Here is a 20,129-nt window from a genome sequence, read left to right as displayed (position 1 = left end):
AAACAAAAAGTAATTTAATAAAATTTTTAATGTAAGCCACTAAACCTTTGTAACATGCGCAGTAAATGATGTCTGGGCAGAGAGGGTTAAAAGAGTACAGAATTTTTTTTAATTTGTTAATATTAATAAAAAGTATCAAATACAGTGATTTTTATTGAGTGGTCAGATATAGCTTTATAAGAGAAACAAAAATTATGCACTATTCTGCATTGTAAGTAATTCCCTTGAACAATAGCACTACTTAACGAAATATTCTTCATACCATATTAAACTAATAACAAATATTACCTTAATTTTATGTTTTATCTCCAACCAAGTGGTTATCACAGCAGGATTGATAGCTAATTGAGCAGGTTGCATCATCATACACAACCAGCCACTCAGAAAAGGGCAGGCTGCAGTAAGAAGACTTCCTAGTGGTGCTCTTGTAACAACCTGCTTCCATGCCTGACAATAACAAAAAGCAAAATAAAAAAGTGAAATTTTTCTCCAAATATAATTATTTATGCCATAAGACAAATTCACTAAATGGATTTCAGCGTGAGGTGTAACATTTCTTATGCTTACTACTCTAGTTTGAAGTTCTATAAATACCATAATTCTTTAAATTTGCGATTTAAAAACTAGTTGCAATTTATTGGCAAATTATAAAATATTTTTCTATATGTTATTAAAGTCATATGTAATTGTAATGAATAATAATTCTAATCATAGGTTAAACAATAGGTAGTCTTGGTTTGTGTTTTAGAAATATTCCCAATATTTCCTAATAATAATAAAAATACAATTTACAAGACCACAAAATGTAAAAAAAAGGTTGCTCATAAATTATAAACTTAAGTTTACAAATACCAACACTGAAAGATAAATCTTTTAGTTGTAGTAGACCTCTTTACATCATCTCTGATATCATCTGGAAATTGTGCAGGATTTTGAAATTTACATATATCTTTCCCCCAATTTTTTTTCAACAGAAATAACTTTTTGAGTGAAATGGATGTGTGTGTGTAAATATTTTTTAATAAAAGTTAGCAATTATCATTTACATATGAATATACTCATACATTTACAAAGATTAAAATAAACAAACAACAATTTAATTACTACTGTTTCAGCAAGATATTAAAAACCATCTGGTTAGCAAAACTATAAGAGGTTTAGCACAGCACAAAATTAACAGAAAAAGTACTGTAAATTTATAATAATTAAATCCAGTAAATTAACAATACTTTATATATTTCATCCAAAAAGTTATTCCTACTGAAGAAAGAAAGAAGAAAAAAATTAAAGTACCATATAAAAAAATTAATAAAGTTAATCATAACTGACAATAAGTGTCTGATTTTTCTCCATTAAGGTTTAATAGAAACAACCCCTCCCCAAATAAAACATTTCAAAACACTTCAAATACATAAGTGTTTGAATATAAAATCCATCTTTTTCTGTACCTGATATGAGAGTTGCAATATTTCTTCAATGTTTTCCAGCAAACATCGTTGATACAAAAGTCTTAAGGCATCAGATAAAACTAGAGGAAGCCACTTTTCACATAACTGGGGTAAAAAAAGAGAGCATAAATTGAATATATAATTTGCATGTACAATTAAGCAGAGGATTGTTTCAGCCTATAATGCCTAAATCTCTATATGACAAGTTGGCAAACTAGTCACAATTATTTGCTCAAGTCTTTTACTGTACCACATGGTAATGTCTAAAACTGCATCACTTACAGTTTTTCCAACCATCGTTACCAAAACTGAGAACCTGCAATTCCATTACTTCATGAAGTTACTTAAAAGCCCTAAATTAACATTTTGGTTTACACCAAACAGAAAAACACAAGCTAAAAATAAAAAATTCGTTGCAAATCCATGCTTGGAAAGTGTTTATCTGCTCATCATGTTTGGCCATTACAGTAGAATTTGTTTAACTACATCATAAAATGACCAGCCATAAAAAAAAAGAAAATTGTATTTAGTATGATTGAATTATCCATTAGGCCTCACATAACTATCGGAAATTATTTCATGTTTAATTAAAGTTAAAAATAAGTTTATTAGACTCTCACAAAATGAAGTACTGGTAAGTGTTTTAGCACTGTGCACAAAATGATCAATGAATGCAACAAGATGAAATAAGTGTCCACATAGTTTGTTTGGGACATCATGCAATAAAATTAAATCATGTATTCTTAGATTGGTAGTTGTGTTATTCATATACCTACCACAAAAATTGTAATAGATAATATAAGCTTGTATCATTAACTATATTATCACCATCACAAGTTCCATACATATTTTGATTCCTAGTACTTCTATTTGGTATGATGAAATATTTTAGATGACACTTATTAAATAAAGCAAAATGAAATTATCTAAAAACTTGAAGTGTTAATCACAATTGAACAGAACTGAAAACCTTGTTAAAAATATAAACTTTAAACTTCAATTTGGTGTTCAGCTGTAGGTTATCATGTAGGATAACACATATTCATGTTTAAACATTATCGAAAACAATAATTGTTCTGAATAATTTTATTTGTTGTCAATGGTGCAGTCATGTGTAACAGTCAACACAGGGTATGATAATTCCAAGTAAAATGTTGAATCATTTTTTGGAAAGAATTTAATTTATTTTAGAGTTGAAAAAACAAAAAACTAACAACACACAGACAAATTAATGTTAATAATACACATCACAACACTATACATATAGTCCTGATTATCCCGTAAATGTAGAAGATTTTCTCTGAAACATTTAATAATCAATATTTCTAAATGTTTCTAAAAATGTTCTGGTCTAGATCAATCGCTGTATAAATAAAGGGTGACTTAATCTGATGGGCTATCTTTAATGGCAACTATTAGACTCTTTCATGCTAGGGCAGTCAGATTTATAAAATTCATTCTTTTATACTGTTTCTGTTTGGATTTGCATTTCTCTCTCTATTTTTATTAATACATTTTAGGCACTAACTGATAAAGAACTAAGGTTAGAAACATTGTTAATTACTTTTGAAATATTTATGTTTAAAACAGAATTAGGAAAACTGAAACATTCATGTTATTCATCTTACCAACAACTTCATGATTTTAGGCTTCTGCCAAGAATTTGGAGCTTATTTTATACTAAGAATATAATTCCAACAATACTCAAGTGATATATGTTCATTTGCAGACAGAGATACACAGTTCAAAGCCTGTTAGTGATCAGTTGTGCCAAATCAGCATATTTCCCATTTGACAAATTGCATTTTCTAGTTATAATTTTTACAAAACTAATATAATAAACACAATAAACCTCCTTTTAAAAACCAGATTTTTCATGGTTTCCAGTACTGAATTTGTTTTTAAAATGTTATTACTTTCCAGGATTTTCATGACCTGTGCAAACCCTATGATCATGATATGAAGCTAAACTTGGCTCTCAGTTCAATAACAAATTATCCATGTACATGAGGATTTAGTATTTCTGTGTAGTTTAACAAAATACATCATATTGAATGTTACTCACAAAAACAAAATTAATAATGTAACAACTGAAGTCATCAACACAAAAGATTATAAACAATTAATCATTACTAATGTTTCATCTATCTTTTGATTTAAAATAACATCTTTAGTTCTAAGCACTTCAAACTTTAAGTACAAAAACATAAAATTTTTCAGTACTTAAAAATGCAACAAAATTAACCTATTCTCTCACCTGTTGTTTACATTTTGTTGTTAAAGTTACCAACGTTTGAAGTGCTGATTTACGTACAACTGAAGAACTGTGTCCTAAAAATGGCCATAATCTAGGTACAAAATCAGCCAATGGCATCTCTAAACTGAAAAAGTAATAATCAGAAAATACTAAATTAAAACTAAAAATCTACGTATCTCCAAAGTATACAACTGCTCCAAATATGAATACATTTATAATAATAAAACAATTATCAAACTCTGTTATTAGTATAGAAATTTTCTGTACAAAAATACTCTACAAAACAATATAATATTAATCAACATTTTATATAAAATACATGTTGTCTAAGTATACAGAATGTGTAGTATATAGTACTGTTCATAAATCTAACCCAAATACAATAACTTAAAACAGACACAGTAGTGTAATATTTTATTATTTTTGGTTTGAGTTCATAAAAAAAATTTGCCTCCAAGAATATACTGTCTCTCTTAAATAGCTTAATCTGAAACAATAGAGCCCACACTTTTTCTTTCTTTGTAAAAATTACTTTTTGACAGCTCCTACTTTAGTTCTTTAGGTAAACATTTTGAATTCTAACCTCAAGTTTTTCACTGTCAGAAAAATGCATCAAATATCATTAACTTCAAAAACCAAAACAGAAGCAGTCAATACGAAATTCTGTTCCATTATTATCTTAAGATATCAATAACATTCATTCCTATTCAGAAAACATTTTTTAGAGTAAAACTGAACATATTAGTTAAATACTCTGATCATAATTTTGAAGAATGCTCATCAGAAGTTTCTTATGAAAGTACTGTGATTTCATTGTCTGTAGATTTTTATCATAATGATTGTTATCAATATCTTTCACTTTTTAGTAAGGATTAAGAATTTAAAAACCTGGAAATAGAACCTTAGGTTAATATAAATATTGATTAAAACAAAAAACCAAATACACATGGAAGTGTTGATGTGTTGTTAACAAAGCTTACTTCATCTTGTTCCAGAACACTTTCTATCATACTTCAACATCATAATTGAAATGATGTGTAAACTGATAAAACAAGTTTAGAAAAAACAATTAGGACTGTAGTTGTAGCAGAAGTTATCACAAACATTTTTTTTCTAGCAACATATCGCAAAGTTAAACTTCATCACTTTGTTCCTATCACTATGCAAATCTCCACTGAATTAGACACATTAGCTTTTATGATTGAAAAAACAGAAAATATCTTTCACTAAATCTTTAGACCTGTTGTCCTTAACGCCTTGAAGCTGATATATGAGCTATTAAATCACACACCATGACAATAAAGGTTGAGAAACTGATCGGCTAAAAAGCGATAAAAGTATACTAGTATTCAAATTCTAAGGACAAATTATTGCTATTAGGATTATTATGGATAGATGTTAAGTTCAGAAAAAAATTCATGAAATTCACAAACACTTATGATTTTGTTTTAGGTTGAAATCAACCAAAAATTAAAATTTGAATTTTTTACTCATAAAATTCAATAAATAGGTTTTTAATGAATAAATTTCAACTCTGCTAAGTATATATTTTTTAATGTGTGGAAAAACAACCACAAATTCATTTTCTATAATTATTATTAGTTCAATGGTGCAATTTTGCACAGGGTGGACTGCACATATCCAGACATGAGAGAATTAAAATAATAACACTAACCCATTTGAAATGAAAAATCAAAAAGGTGTGAGAAATAAAAAAATTGTATAAATATTACATCAAATTACTACTTCTGACCTTTATATACATTAAGAACAGAGAAATGTGTTACCAGTATACAGAAAGAAAAAAGAAATATATATCTTTGGGTCTGTTTATAAATATGTTGGACCCCATACATTAGTCAGAAATAACTATTTGAATGTATTTTAAACATGTCTGCTTCTGATGACGAAGAAAACACCACAATTTGTCAGTTTATGAAGCATTAACTAATTACCTGCTTTCTCTTGATGGATGGGAAAGAAGAGCAGATAACAGCATTAGAATACTGCTAGTTGATGCTGTTAAATCATCAAGTTCTAGTAACGAATCCCATAAAGATGCTATAACTTCTGGAACCTGAAATGATAAATACAAATCTTTCCAAGTCTACAAATGTATTAAAAACACAGCATCAGGACTGGATCAATGTTTTTTTTATGTTTACTTTTCTTTATAAAATACAGAATCAAAACAGCAACCATTATGTTAAATAATGAAAACAGAATAAAAATCAACATGAAATACATACACAACTCAACACAATACTGTTTTATTACCATTTAGTCTGAAAATAGTACTGGACAATTTTAGATTGCAATAAAATTATAGCCTTCTTCTGTTATTATTGTCTGTCAGCTTCTATTATAAAAATGTCACAAAGCATATTTTGTAAACAATGATGAATTTGTACTCAACATTGTTTTAATCAACCCATATGGAACAAATATGTGTCATAAAACATGTACATATGTACATACAAGGTGAACTAAAAGTTCCATGTGACAAACAAGCCAATACATACGCGAACCTACAAATAATATATATACGTTATTACTTGAATACATGATTCTGCACGTTTACAATAACTTCCGAGAGTAAGTGAAGAAGAGTGTATAGCAATGTGCTACCCACACTCTATCTACTATATCCAGCATCTACAAGGCCTTCTGCCCAAAACCAGAGTGCTTCAGGCAGGCTGGAATTGAAAGACATAGCAGTGATTGAGACATTATTTATATTAGCAAGTTTATTTCAAATATTGTAGGAATTGCTTACATTTTAAAATAGGAATACTATAAGAAATTTCATATTGATTAATAAAAATAGTCTAATTGTTTATTCTCATAATTCAAAGAAAGAATTAAATTCATACACAAACAATAGATTGAGGCTAATATTATGCTCAAAAGCATACATCTATGCCATTAAAACATATAATAAAAATAACAGTGATACAATTAGTTTGAGATTATTAGATAGTAGCTTTTATGGAACCAAAAATTTAACTATTTTCTCAGAGAATGCAAGTTTGTATTAAGTAGGGCTACAGTTTTTTCATTGAGTGTGTTGGGGTTAGATGGAGCTACTAAGTAGACGTCAGTGTCGTGAACTTTTGATGTGAGCTTTTGCTACAGCGTATGTCAAATATTATCTAAATTTGTAAAATTTGATAATTTTTAGCCCATACAAATTGTACTAACTGGAAATTGGATGAAGATTCAAGTGGCAAAACTTAATGATCTTGTTCTATGCTGTGGCACTCGAGTTTGTGCGAGTGGCAATGACAAAAGAAATACTATGTTATAGGTCATATCGGTTGTGATTTTCACATAGCTTGCTGATTTGCACATTCAAAATTGTTTATGTACCTTATTGGAAAGTTGGTGGTGGTGTTGGGGGGGGGGGGACAAAAAATCATCACCCTTTATTCTCCTGAAGAAGAACAGTCTCCGCTTGAGTTTTAGGTCTCTTTTTGTAAATTCATTGCACCTTTTGTGTCTGATCCTGATAGCTAACTTTTTATCAGAACTGGTAATTTGAGATAATTTATTTTAGGATGTACAATCAAATTTATCATTATCTGAAATATTACTGAGAATGCTGTATACTTGTAGTTAAAGGTGACTGTGTAACTGATAAAACACACATTTAAAGTTTCCAATTACTTCTTTCCTCATCTATTTTTGGTATAGACATATATTTTTCTTTAACAGATAAAAGTACATTTCATTTCAAAGAAAAAATTCACATAATTTCACAAATATTAAAAAAAACAGTAGTAAATGAATAATATAGTAGTTGATTAGACGTGCTCACATTTATCTGTAATTAAATGTATTAAGAAAAAATCTACATTCAAATTGAAAGTATAAAGTATTTATAATACTCATATTATTAATACTCTAAATGCTAGCAAGGTGTTCATAATGCTACGTACCACCTATATGCCATACTGATAAAAATTCATTTTGATAAAGCAAGCAATCAGGGAATTGGGTTAAGACATGTAACTGCAGAAAATTATTGTGTAAACTATATTGTCTCTTGTGAGGTGTTCTTGTTCAGTGCAAGGTTGTAAGAAATGCTGTTCATTTACTTAAGGTAAAATTTAAGGAGTTTGATAATAATGAAAGTGCTGTATTTTGGCTATCAAGAAGTTTGTGAAATTTCCTTTGATATAACCACAATTTTCCAGACGAAGAATAACATGGTTAAAGAAAGTTTCATTACCAGTCAGAACTTTGTAAACATTGAAAATAGCCTTTTATGAAATAATTATGACAATCTAAGATGTAACTATAGTGTCTGTTTCCACTATGTCTTATTCAACATTTTCACCAATTTGACAATCAACTCTAGAAGACAAAAATTTCAGTTAATCCTCAAACTACACACCTGTTTTTATACAGTTCACTACCAACCGAACAAGTCATTCACTTCTTATTCTTATGCAAAATACACAGGGGACCCAGCAGTACGTTAGCAAGATTAATTGCTTTTCTTATTATCTTATCACTTACATTTTTTTTTAACTCTACTTTTTTTTTGTTATCAGGGACCCACAAACAATGTGATGCATAGTTTAAAAATTTTGTTTTCAAACTAATGGTAATTGGTACTTATCTAACTTTGTAGGTATGCAAACTATTTTTTTATTGCACTGAAAATTCTTGTTATTATAAATGATGAAATTATTAAGCTAAGAAAAACATTCACTTACAAACAGTAAACGTTAGCCAATAAACAGATGCACTAACAAAGTGAGTTGTGATACCATGTTACATATGTGTACTCATTCTCTATGTAAGTTATAGTGGGTTAGCTTTACTTTGTTTCTTAGTATAAAGGCTACTAAAAATCAAGTATATAGGCTCATATTGGAGAAGTATAAACTAACAACTGATAAAATTCATGTTAGCAAGCTATAAACAACTTACAGATAACCAAATGATCAGACTACAGGTATCTAAAACCAGTATCAAACAAGCTACTTTATTAGACAGGACATTTACACCTCTATCCAATATCTATGTCTAACAAATGACTAGCTAACAGCGAATTAAACACAGCATGAAACATCCTACATTATTAGACAGAATATATAAACATACAACTATGTTTGACAAATCATTAGAGAACAAGTAAAATTTGGTTTCATCCACTAAGGTGGAAAGTCATATGAAGAGAATGTAGCTGAGGGGTAATATATAATAAAAAGTATGTTACACGTGCAGTGCTTCTGACATAATGTTCAAGTGAATGATTGCTATTTGAAGTTAATTTTCTACTTGGCACCCATCATTATAATGTGTAGAAGACAAATATAATAATATAAGAAATGCACATGCTTCTTAAATGCTTAAACAGTTACAGTTTATATTTTTTTAATGGTTTTCAAACAAGACCCTAAACCTGAGTGCTTTCAAAGAATAGTGAATTACTCAAAAGAGCTTGAGTTTTGGGTCTCATTTGAAAACCATTATAACTTTTGTATGTGATCCTGTGTGCTAACTTCTTAATCAGAAGTTACATCTCTGTGGTGGTGAACTTTATTTAATGTGTAACAGAAGGAAAACGTGAGTAGCAGTGTCTATAAAACAAAACTCTTAATTAGAAAAAAAAATTGAATATAGTGATGTTCCATGAATAAATAGTTTAATATCTCAAGTTTCATATCACTACATGTATCAACTATTAGATGTACATAAGATGTTTTATTTAAACCATGTGACAAAGCTATGACACCTTAATTTTATTAAGTATAATTTTTGAATATATATTCAAACTAGCTAGAAATATATAATACCTGTAAAAAGCATAAATGCAAATAGTCATCTTACATATAAACTTTATTTACCAAAGGAAATAAAATGTGTATAATTGTTATAGTGTAATGCCTTTTCCAAGGTGGCCAAGCACAATTATAATTAACTATACTAGTCATAAGGCATTACTATTAGGCCTATTATATCTTTAAACACAAAACCTTTGTCTAGTCCCTTATAGACTTACAAGAATTAGTACGGTATATAATAACAGTATTTAAACCACACTAACTTCACAATAACCACTACCAATTATGTGTTTCATTCAATCTAAAGCTTTTTGAGCCAACTAGGACTCATCAAACACAGAAGTGATCATTTGCTATACCAACAACAATAAGTCTGATGTACATTATTTTTCCAAGCTGGTGGAATATGACAATAATTAATTATACTTGTTGCAATCATAAGACTATTAGTATTAGGCCTATTACATTTTAACACTACATTCATTATCTAATCCCTTAGGGATTTTCAAAAATTAGAAGTGTATAATAAAAGTGGTTGAAATGCTATTATTACAAACTCTTCTAATTCTTGAAAATCCCTAGGGGATTAGATATAGAATGTAGTATTAAAATATAATAGGCCTAATACTAATAGTCTTATGAAAAATATAATTAATGTATGCTTTTTTTTAAACTACACAGTTATAGTTATCACTGACTTAGTGGGTTATGTGTGGAATGAGAGAGGCTTATCACCATTCCTTAGCAAGACTGCATACTAAAATCACAGATGTGGTACTTTGTCTCACTGAATTTTAAGATAAGAACTAAACTTAAATGCTAAAACTTAGCTAAAACTCATGGTTAAGAAACTTTGTGAATACGTATTTTTCTGAATGGTTATATTCATTATCATTTAACAAGTAACCATGTTTCAGAATACAACTTACCTGCTGTAAAGAGTATTGTAAAAAAAATAAAAATCATACTTTTCCTGGCAGTGCCTCTACAAGTTGATCTGTAACAGGAACAAAGACAGCAGCAGCAACAGCACTGACATCATCCACTGGATCTTGAAGTCCTTGGAATACAGGATGGAACACTACAGGTAACAGTCTCAAAGTCATATCCTAAAGACAATAAATGTGATGTTTGTTAATATTTTCACAGTTCTAATGTTGCAACTGAAATGCACACACACACTGACACTTCTACGTACGGTATATTACTGTAATTACTAAGCTATTTATTAGAGTTGAAAGTATTTTCCACAAGCAGGTTTTAAAATATTGCATAAGATTAATACAGTGTGTTGTTAGTTATTAAAAACCATTCTACTTCATACCAGTAAACAAAGAAAACTTTAAAGCTAATTTTTTAGGCAAATTATGCTACAACCTTTATTAGTTAATTGTCAAAAATTATTTGACTTTACACATCCTAAAAAGCAGCAAGCAATTTGCAATATCTTTCTTATTTTTTTTTGCTTTTATCAAGGAAATTAGATTTAGTGATCCATACACATGTGATAAGACACTATTGTAATTTTAAAAGAAAGCTGGAAACAATAACCTTTAAGAAGTATGCCAAAATCATAAACTAATGAACATGCTTTTAAGATGGGTAGGAGTCAGAAGGCATGCCATCATGTATTTAGATTTACATTCAACATTTTATTTAGCTATTATTTTATAAATGTATATCAATTAGTTTGGTATCAAATTATAGATAATAATTAAAATTTTAGTATTATACTTTAGTTAGTTTCTTAATTTTAAACTAAATATTAAAAAAAAAGGCTAAATATCAATTTTTTGTGTGTTATGTGGCCTTCTGGGATTGGTAAAATTACATTTTATGACACCCACAATATAGCATCTATAATTTTGTACGAATTAGAAACTCAAATGTTCGATATTAGCAAGCTAGAATAAAAAATAAGAGCCTCCTAACTTTTCTATTTGCTGAGATATCATGATATTTAGCAAACCTACCATATTGGCTATGCCAACCACTTCATCATTTGAGAAGACTTATTTATCTATGCCTACTTTTATATACCAATAACTTTATAATCAACTGAAAGCTATATATTTATTCTATATAATTCTATCAGTCTTCCTAAATTATTTAAATGAGAAATGCTCTTATATCATTGGAAAGTTTGAAGTATTGCTTTCAAGGCTATTTTGTTAATAGAAATTATATTTTTTTAGATCCAAATACAATTTGGTTAGGAAGCCAATAAATTACAGTGGGTTTTTGGGGTATCAGTATAGTAATTTATAACTTTTTGTATTCCAAAATGCTCATATAAAGTCTACAAAATTTATTATTTTCCATCTCTACATGTGAATTTGGACGAGGCTTAGCAAGTATGCCTCATGAGTGCAAACAAGGACTTTGTAGTATCATAAGTAGTACAGATCATTGTTTTCCAAGTATTTTTTATTTACTGTTTTATGTTTGAAGAAAAATATCTGACAGTTAAATATTTATTTGAAAACATTATATATATGTGTGTGTGTGTGTGTAATGTATAGTAGTCAATATGTTACTATATTTTACAGAGTAGAAACTTGTGCTATTTTTCTATTCATTTACATTGAGGTAGAATAAAGACAAATTATACAAAACTAAAGACTTTGCAAATCAGGAAAAGTTTATTTATGTAATTTGTGAAAGTCTAAGAAATAAATTTATCAACTGATCTTAATGCATGAAAAAGAACATCTGTACATAAACACCCAGTTGAACTTGCAGTTTGCTGGTAAATAAGTTGTTTCTCAAGTTACGATTAAGAAGGCTAAACCAAGGATACCAGCCCAACCAAAACAAGCCATATTTATATTACTGAAAACACTACATTGTACTGTGTGAGTACGGTAATATAGGAAACAGGATGTCCGTAAGCATTTACACCTATACCAATGCTAAATCCTGACCACCAAGTAACATAACTAGCAAGTTTATTGGATAGGATACAACTTTATACTTTGTACAGAGCCATATCATAAATATTTTCTCTCACTTTTATAAAGTACTTTAGACAATTTCTTGTTGCAATCACTGTACTGTAAAGAAGCCACCAAATTCTATCCCACTGTGTTCTCAGAGCAGTGATCCGAATAGTTTCTGTAGGATACTTCCACTTTTTGACTTACTGGATCGGCCCAGACTTTCTACAAATTCATAAACATTCTATAGTACTTTATACAATTGTCGATGTAACCATTAAACTGTCAACGAGTTGATATATCCTATCCCACTGTGTTGTCAAAGCAGGGAAAATTCTGGGAATTACACCACATGAACTTATTTGATTCTGACGGTGTCAAAGTACAGTAACATCTAAAAAGAAATGGTGATTCATTGCTTTATATTCAACAGGTTTCTACTTCAGCCGCTAACAGTAGAATAACAATAGGTGTTAATAGATTAGAAAAAACTCTTAGGAGATTTACTTGGAACTTTACTATCTGTACTGAAAAGAACAGAGTACTATTCATTTTGTTTATTCTAATTTCTAACTTATCTACTAGCAATAAAATAACTACAGAAAATAAGTGTGAAAAGGTGAGAGCGTAAACTCTGTCCATAAGTACTTGGAAATTTTGTAATCACTACTAACAGTACTATAAATTTTATTTTGCAATCTTTATTTTCTTATAGTTTGATTACTTACCTACAACCTGGAAAAATAAGTATAATGTTGTAGTACAAAAAATAACAAATAAAATATAAATGTTTGATATTCAATTACGATTTTTTATTTTTCATTTATTTCAACTGTTTATTATTATAAAAGTAATTAAAATCATAAAAATATAAAGTTGTTAGGTAAGATAATGAAAGAAAAACAATAAAAAAACCTTCATGGGGTATACGCGGCGTAAGCTTCTGCATTATGCTGTTCGATAGGGTCATGCTGATGGATGGAATAAATAAACTACTCAGTAAATGAATAAAACAACATGCATATGAAGATAGTAACTGCTAGTATTAAGAAACCTGCAAGAGATACTCATTTACAACTTAGTATACAGAGTAAGACTAAATGTAAGCTTATAATATAACAAGTTTCTACAACTCAAGTAGAAACTTATTTTAGTTTATTAAATATCTAATCCTCCTGTCATACAAAGCATGAGAAAAAAGAAATCATATGCACAGCAACATGTAATGATAGGCTTTACTATTTAAGAGTTGGTTGTTTAAGATTTTGGGAACTAGAAGATTGGCAAAATTACTAAACAAAAAAGCTGAATTTGTGAGCTAATGTTCAAAATGGTTACTAATGGAGTTTCCATGTACAACAGCTTTGCATAACCTCTTAAATAAACAGATAAAATCTTCACACTGAGGTTTATCAGAGAAGTATAATTATACATTGTAATTAAGCAAATATGCCTAATTCATTAAAATAAAAACACCTACAAACATAACTCATTATGTTTTCATTTATATACATGCATTTTATCAATGACACTTGTTTTAATTTAAAGAGTGCTTTCATCACAATTATTTTGATTACACAAAAGTAGAATAAACACTAAATGATAATGGATGCCAGCTTAATGGATCTAGAATTGTAATTGATGCCCAAGAAGTAATTTTTAACATTGAGGAAAAAAATCAAATGTTTTCGTTGAAACATGAATTTTTTTAAATGAAAATCATATATTATAATTATTTAACTTACGAGTCGAATAGCTAACAAGTATTTGAGAACCAGCAATCCTCCATGCCGGGCTTCCCACTCCTCATGCCCCATCAACTGAAGAACAATATGTAGTATCCCTTCCACTCTAGATTGCCACATTAAATTTAGAACTGAACCTAAAGCCTGGGCACAGGTTTCTCGTACAGGAGCCACAACCTATAACACAGAATGAGAAATTTACTTTATTGTTAGCCATTATTGGAGATTCCTTGTAAACCATTCCCAGTCGTAAAATAAAGCCTTTCATAGATATGTGAGCTACATTTCTGAAATATTTCTGTGTGAAGGAACTATCATTTTTCCCTTTATTACATGATTTTAAGACACAATATGACTAGAGCTGGGTGATTAACTTGATCATCTGTGAGCATAAATTACAAAATTAAATATCAAGTAAAATAACAACTTATTTGAAATTACAATTAAATCGATTAATGTCACAAAAATAATCATCTAATCAAAATTAGTGTTTCCAATTATTACTTTTTTGATAGCTAGCTGATATGGTTCATGATAATTTATTGTAGCTATTGAATTTTTGATCTCATTAATTTGAGATGTAAAATGTTAAGCTGCAGCTGAGGATTGTCAAAGAGAGTTGTTTGAGAGTATAGTGAGCATTTATAGTTTCCGTGTAACTAAATTCTCAATACATATAATGCATAGCAAAGGGCGAATATATGCCTAGACTAAGACACAACCCCCACTAAATAATATATAATTTTACCAGCAGAAAAGCATCCTTTCCAAATAAAACATATACTTCTAATACATTGCTTTAAATAAACCTTTGTATCTTTTAAAGTAATTATTCTACGAATGTGTGTAACAAAATTTAATATGTGTATTGATTTATTTTTTTACTCCTTCACTTAATACATAATATAGGAGTTGGCTCCCTAAAGACACCGACTGTACGGTGTACAAAGCATTGAGTATTTATATGTAACAGTCATCTAATGTTCATCTATTACTGTCTGGTAATTTTGTTTCACTCTGTACTTAAGCTTTTTAAAGAGTTGTTTGTTTGTTTGTTTTGAATTTTGCGCACTGCTACACAAGGGCTATCTGTGCTAGCCGTCCCAAATTTAGCAGTGTAATATTAGAGGAAAGGCAGCTAGTCATCACTACCTACCGCCAACTGTTGGGCTACTCTTTTACGAACGAATAGTGGGATTGACCATCACATTATAATGTCCCAACAGCTGAAAGGCCTAGCATGTTTGGTGTGATGGAGATTCGAACCCGTGGCCCTCAGATTGCGAAGTCAAGCGACCTATTTTTGTAAGAAAGCTAACTTCAAGAGGTAATGATAACATCGCTTCCACTAGAAGTTTGTTTTTTAACCTTTATAAAAGAAACAAATCGACTTTTCAATACTCCTACAACCTTCGCAGTACCTTATTTAGTATTCTACAAAAGGTTTGGGTGCAATATACCAAGACATTTTTGTTGTAAGCTGGCAAGAGAATAAGAAAAAGAAAAATTATTTTCTTTTCCTTGTAAGTCTAACATGAATTTTTTGTGCATTTTTATATGTGTACACAATCAATAATAAAGGTTTTAAAATGTTGTTTGAATTGAAGCTGTTTAAGATGCTTTTTGTCGGTACGTTCTATTAGGGTTTTGTGCAATTCTTTTCAATCCCTATTATGAATCTCTATCGTGGTTCATTATTATGTGATTTAACAGATATAACTGATGATGAATGTTTGTGATCCTAGTAGGTACTTTCACACTTTGCAGAACTCCATGTCAATATTAAATGGAAGCAAACATAACTTTTATTTGTTGAACATGGAAACGTTTTTTAGAAGAAAGAACACATTAGCTAGATAGAACAGAGATTAGATCTGAATTTGAGAAAAAGTCAATGATGTATATCGTATTATTTCCGGATGATTAGGAAACTTTTAAAACTGTCCTTACCTTGCAAGGTAAGATTACTTTCCATAACATGACTTTTAAGATAAACTAAACTGGCAAAAATTCTGGATTTCTCTAAATGCTTGTGATTTTGCTCATAACTGAGTAAATTTACCAGAGCAGAAATGACCATAAACTCTCATCTTTCTGTTTATACTGCTAGACTCACAATGATTAACAAGCTATACACCTTTAAGTTTGTTCTATAGAATAATGGAGAGAGAGGAGCAAGATCATGCACTGATACAAAATATTAATATATAAAAAAACATAAAAATTCCAAATGACACTAATGAAGGTATGCAGCCCAAAGTTATAGTGAAATTTACTTGAATGTTGGCAGATACAGAACAAAAAAGTAAGCAAATGTAAAATGAATTAATAAAATTATTTAATAAATAACATTTTTTATTGTGCATTTATTACCTGCTCATATCTTTAGAAAAACATCTGTCTATCTTGTAAGCATTATCAGGATTGTATGCAAAATGTTTTTATATTTTTCCTTCTAGTTAACTTCATATTTTTTAATCTTGTCTTTTAATATATTTTATATTTGTTTATTGCTATGTCAGACATATATATATCAGTTGCTTACTTGGTCAGAAATGAAGTCTCCAAACTTATCTAAGGCTAGGACACACAACAATCTCAGTGCCAAATCTTCAAGCCACAGCTGATTTACTAACTCCATCTAAAAGATAAAACAGCCAAATAACTCATTCAAGAATGATAAAAATGTATCAAATGCTCTTTAGAGTAAAGTAATATGAAATTTTAACACAGCTTTTGAAGGTATTCGAGCACCTTAAGATAAACTAAGTATTATAGCATTTTATAATTACCTTTTATCATCTGACTATTGGGGCAATTAAAACAAAGAATTAGACCTTATGTAAATAGCAAAGTTTGATTTCTTGCACAGACAAATAAAATAACTGTCTGGAATAGTTTTTAGCAATAACAAAAGATGTGTTGTAAATCAATATAGAAAAAGAAGCATAGTGACTATCTTTAAATGTTCCTTATCAACAATTAAGCAATACTCAATATTGATGAAACAAATGAAGTAGAGCTCAAACTGTTAATTAACATTTTAAATGTGTCAATTTAAAAATGTGCCTTGAAGATAAATTATTATGTTTTCTATATTTGTAGAAACTACACAAGTTTTATGACTGTTTAACTATGCTTTGTCTAGTAGTATATTTATTAGTACCAGGTGCAAGGACTAAAATTATTTTTTGTTTTTGAAAAAAAAAAAACATTTTAAAGAAATAATTACTGATACCACTTTGATTTGTAATAATTAGTATTATATTGAAACTATATGTTTGGCCTACACACCTATGAACTACACACATTTTAACACAGACTTATCAACTTTTGTGAAGCCAAAATGACTATTGTTAAGTCTCAGGTTACAAAATGTGAAATAAATCAGTTTTTGCTAAGAAATTAGGTTAAATAACAAGAAAGAAACTTTATTAATTTGCTTTTATTCTTGTCAAAAGCTGAATGACCAAGACTTTCTAAAACTGGTTTTGTGTAACTAGTGAAATTGAAAGCTGTGTAAAAGTATTTCTGCTCAAAACACATACACAAATAGATTTATAACTAAAAAATAATTACCAACTTAAAACATATTTTGAATATTTAACTGATATTAAAATCAAATCTAGAAATACTTTTCTTTTAAAACATTTTTGAAATAAAAAAAGATAAACACTGAACAAATTTTTTCTAACAAAAATATTTCATATTGATAGCTTAGTTTATGGATATAGGACTAACCTAATAAATCTATTAAGTTGGTAAAGCCAAGTCTAACTAAGCATTAGTTTGTAGTTTTACATCAACCTAAACAAATGAAACTTTTACCACAATACAGACACACTGTGTTAGTAGAATACTTGGTACATCTACTCTCATTTTCTATTATTTCTAATTTATTATGTATTATAATGATTATTCTACATTATCTTAGTATATCGATTTCAAACTACCCTAAATCTCCTAAGCTTCCCAAATCTCACAAGACATTGGATTTATGTCGGAAGATATCATTAACACCGAGAGCACCCAACTAATTAAAAAATGTTGTACTCATTATAAGTAGTATAATTCGAACATTACATTTCATTAACTGTGATCCTGACTATGTAAATATATTTTAGTTTTAATGGGTAACTTCCTTTGATCAGAAGTTAATATTCATTTTTTTATAAGACAAAAGAGGAGAAGAATCAGCAAAAATTAGTGCCTTTTATCCCAGCGGATAACTAATTTGTTAATTGACACTTACACTACAAGCTTTCACAGCTTGTGTGTTTACTTGCATGTTTCATGTTTTCTAGGTTTCTGAAGTGCACTGAGAGAAAGACATTTTCATTTATTTAAATTTAGTTTTAAAGTTGAAAATTACACATGATTCTTCAAAAATTTTATAATCAGTAAAACTGACTACATTACACTAATAACCTAATGGTAACTTCAATTTCTCAAAAAATTAATTATTCAAAGATGTTAAACAAAATTTACAAATACCTGGTTTGAGGGTGTATCAACAGTTTTGCCAGCTCCTTTGCCATGAATTTTTACTATCTCTCTCAATGCTATGGCAGCACCATGTCGTTCTTCCCATGAAGGACTAAACAAATCCTGCATGACCTCATCACAAAATGATTCTAATGGCCATTCCCTAGACTATAAAAATTTAAAATATTATTGTAATAAAATAAGATAAAAAGTAGTAAAACACATAACACAAAATTAAAAGCACTAATAAATAAAATTAACTGTTTCTATTTGCCACATTACACAAACATGGGTTTAACAATTTGTGAACCATTTTGATATCTGCATATTTATGAAAAATGTAAACCAGCATTAAAAAAAAATGATTATTTCTTAATTTTCAAGTGTACAAATTTTACTTGTTAGTGGATGAGAATAGGCAAAGGAAAGAGTCTGGAATATTTTGAGGCCAATAGTCAGCATGCTAAAGGGGTATTCAGGGGTATGCTCTCCCAAGAAAACTTTGAAAATTAGAAGCTTTCAGTGCCTTCTCCAGTCTTTTATTTATTTTTTCATATATTTGAGAGATATGATGCCCCTAAGTTTTACAGTATATTAGCCAAATGTGGTTAGTCATTTAATAGTTCTTTGTGGTTTTTAGTTGTTCCATGTGAAAAATAGTATAGCAACCCCCATAAAGCATAATGTAGAAGTTCGTTGCATATTTTGCATAGAGCTTTTCCTGGGAAATCAACCTTTATTGTTATTAATTTTCCTAGTTTTGACTTCACTGCTTGTGGTTTACTCCCAAAAAGAAATGATATTTATAGTTCCTTCTCCAATCAGTTCCTTATAATTTGTATTTAATCAAACCACTGACTCTTGCTCCATCACGCTGGTCAATAACATTTGCCACTTTTTAAATTCATTCTGTCTTTAAATTAAACTTGCAACTTTTCATTGAAGTTTTCACATGCAAACTCCTCATCACAAACACACCATTTTTTTAAGAATAGGATGTATTAACTAGTATTTAACTGGTCAAAAAATTGCATTAGTTATTTTCAAGTTATGAAGCATAGAGAATATGTTGTTGTTGTTCAGGACTAAAATATGGTGCCACCTTTACTCTTAGTTGCATAAAAAACCTCAGGTAAGCCTAGGAAGCATCTAAAAGTCATTAAGTACATATACAAAATATGTTTACTTATAGTGAGGATTTATACTGTTGGAAAAAATTCTGAATTGCTTACATTTTTTTACTACTTTTTATAAATTGTTTTTAGATCAATTAAATAATTAATTGATATCAGCAACACACATGCAGTACTAAACCTTCATAATTTCAGAAAAACACGTAGGTTCAAGATACAAGATGACAAAAACCTTATAACCCGAGCACTTTCGAAAGATGGACCTTTCTTCTTCAGGAGCAAACTGAAGAAGAAAGGTCCACCTTTCGAAAGCTCTTGGGTTATAGGGTT

General features: G+C 29.2%; 1 protein-coding gene across 1 annotated transcript in view; it reads right to left on the bottom strand.

The window, feature by feature from the left end:
- Nucleotides 1-20,129, bottom strand: part of LOC106464935 (TATA-binding protein-associated factor 172-like) — a 96,956-nt gene that overhangs the window by 48,512 nt on the left and 28,315 nt on the right. The window contains exons 7-14 of the mRNA XM_013925109.2: nucleotides 18,676-18,834; nucleotides 16,727-16,822; nucleotides 14,182-14,358; nucleotides 10,469-10,609; nucleotides 5,661-5,782; nucleotides 3,706-3,829; nucleotides 1,449-1,553; nucleotides 289-447 (exon numbers count right to left, since the gene is read on the bottom strand). Of these exons, the coding sequence (XP_013780563.1) occupies nucleotides 289-447; nucleotides 1,449-1,553; nucleotides 3,706-3,829; nucleotides 5,661-5,782; nucleotides 10,469-10,609; nucleotides 14,182-14,358; nucleotides 16,727-16,822; nucleotides 18,676-18,834 (1,083 nt within the window). The remainder of the gene's footprint in view (nucleotides 1-288; nucleotides 448-1,448; nucleotides 1,554-3,705; nucleotides 3,830-5,660; nucleotides 5,783-10,468; nucleotides 10,610-14,181; nucleotides 14,359-16,726; nucleotides 16,823-18,675; nucleotides 18,835-20,129) is intronic.

The sequence above is a fragment of the Limulus polyphemus genome, unplaced genomic scaffold (assembly GCF_000517525.1).
Source record: "Limulus polyphemus unplaced genomic scaffold, Limulus_polyphemus-2.1.2 Scaffold1789, whole genome shotgun sequence".
NCBI lineage: Eukaryota > Metazoa > Arthropoda > Merostomata > Xiphosura > Limulidae > Limulus > Limulus polyphemus.
The sequence above is the reverse complement of the archived record's forward strand: the minus strand, read 5'-3'. Positions and strand labels throughout refer to the sequence as shown.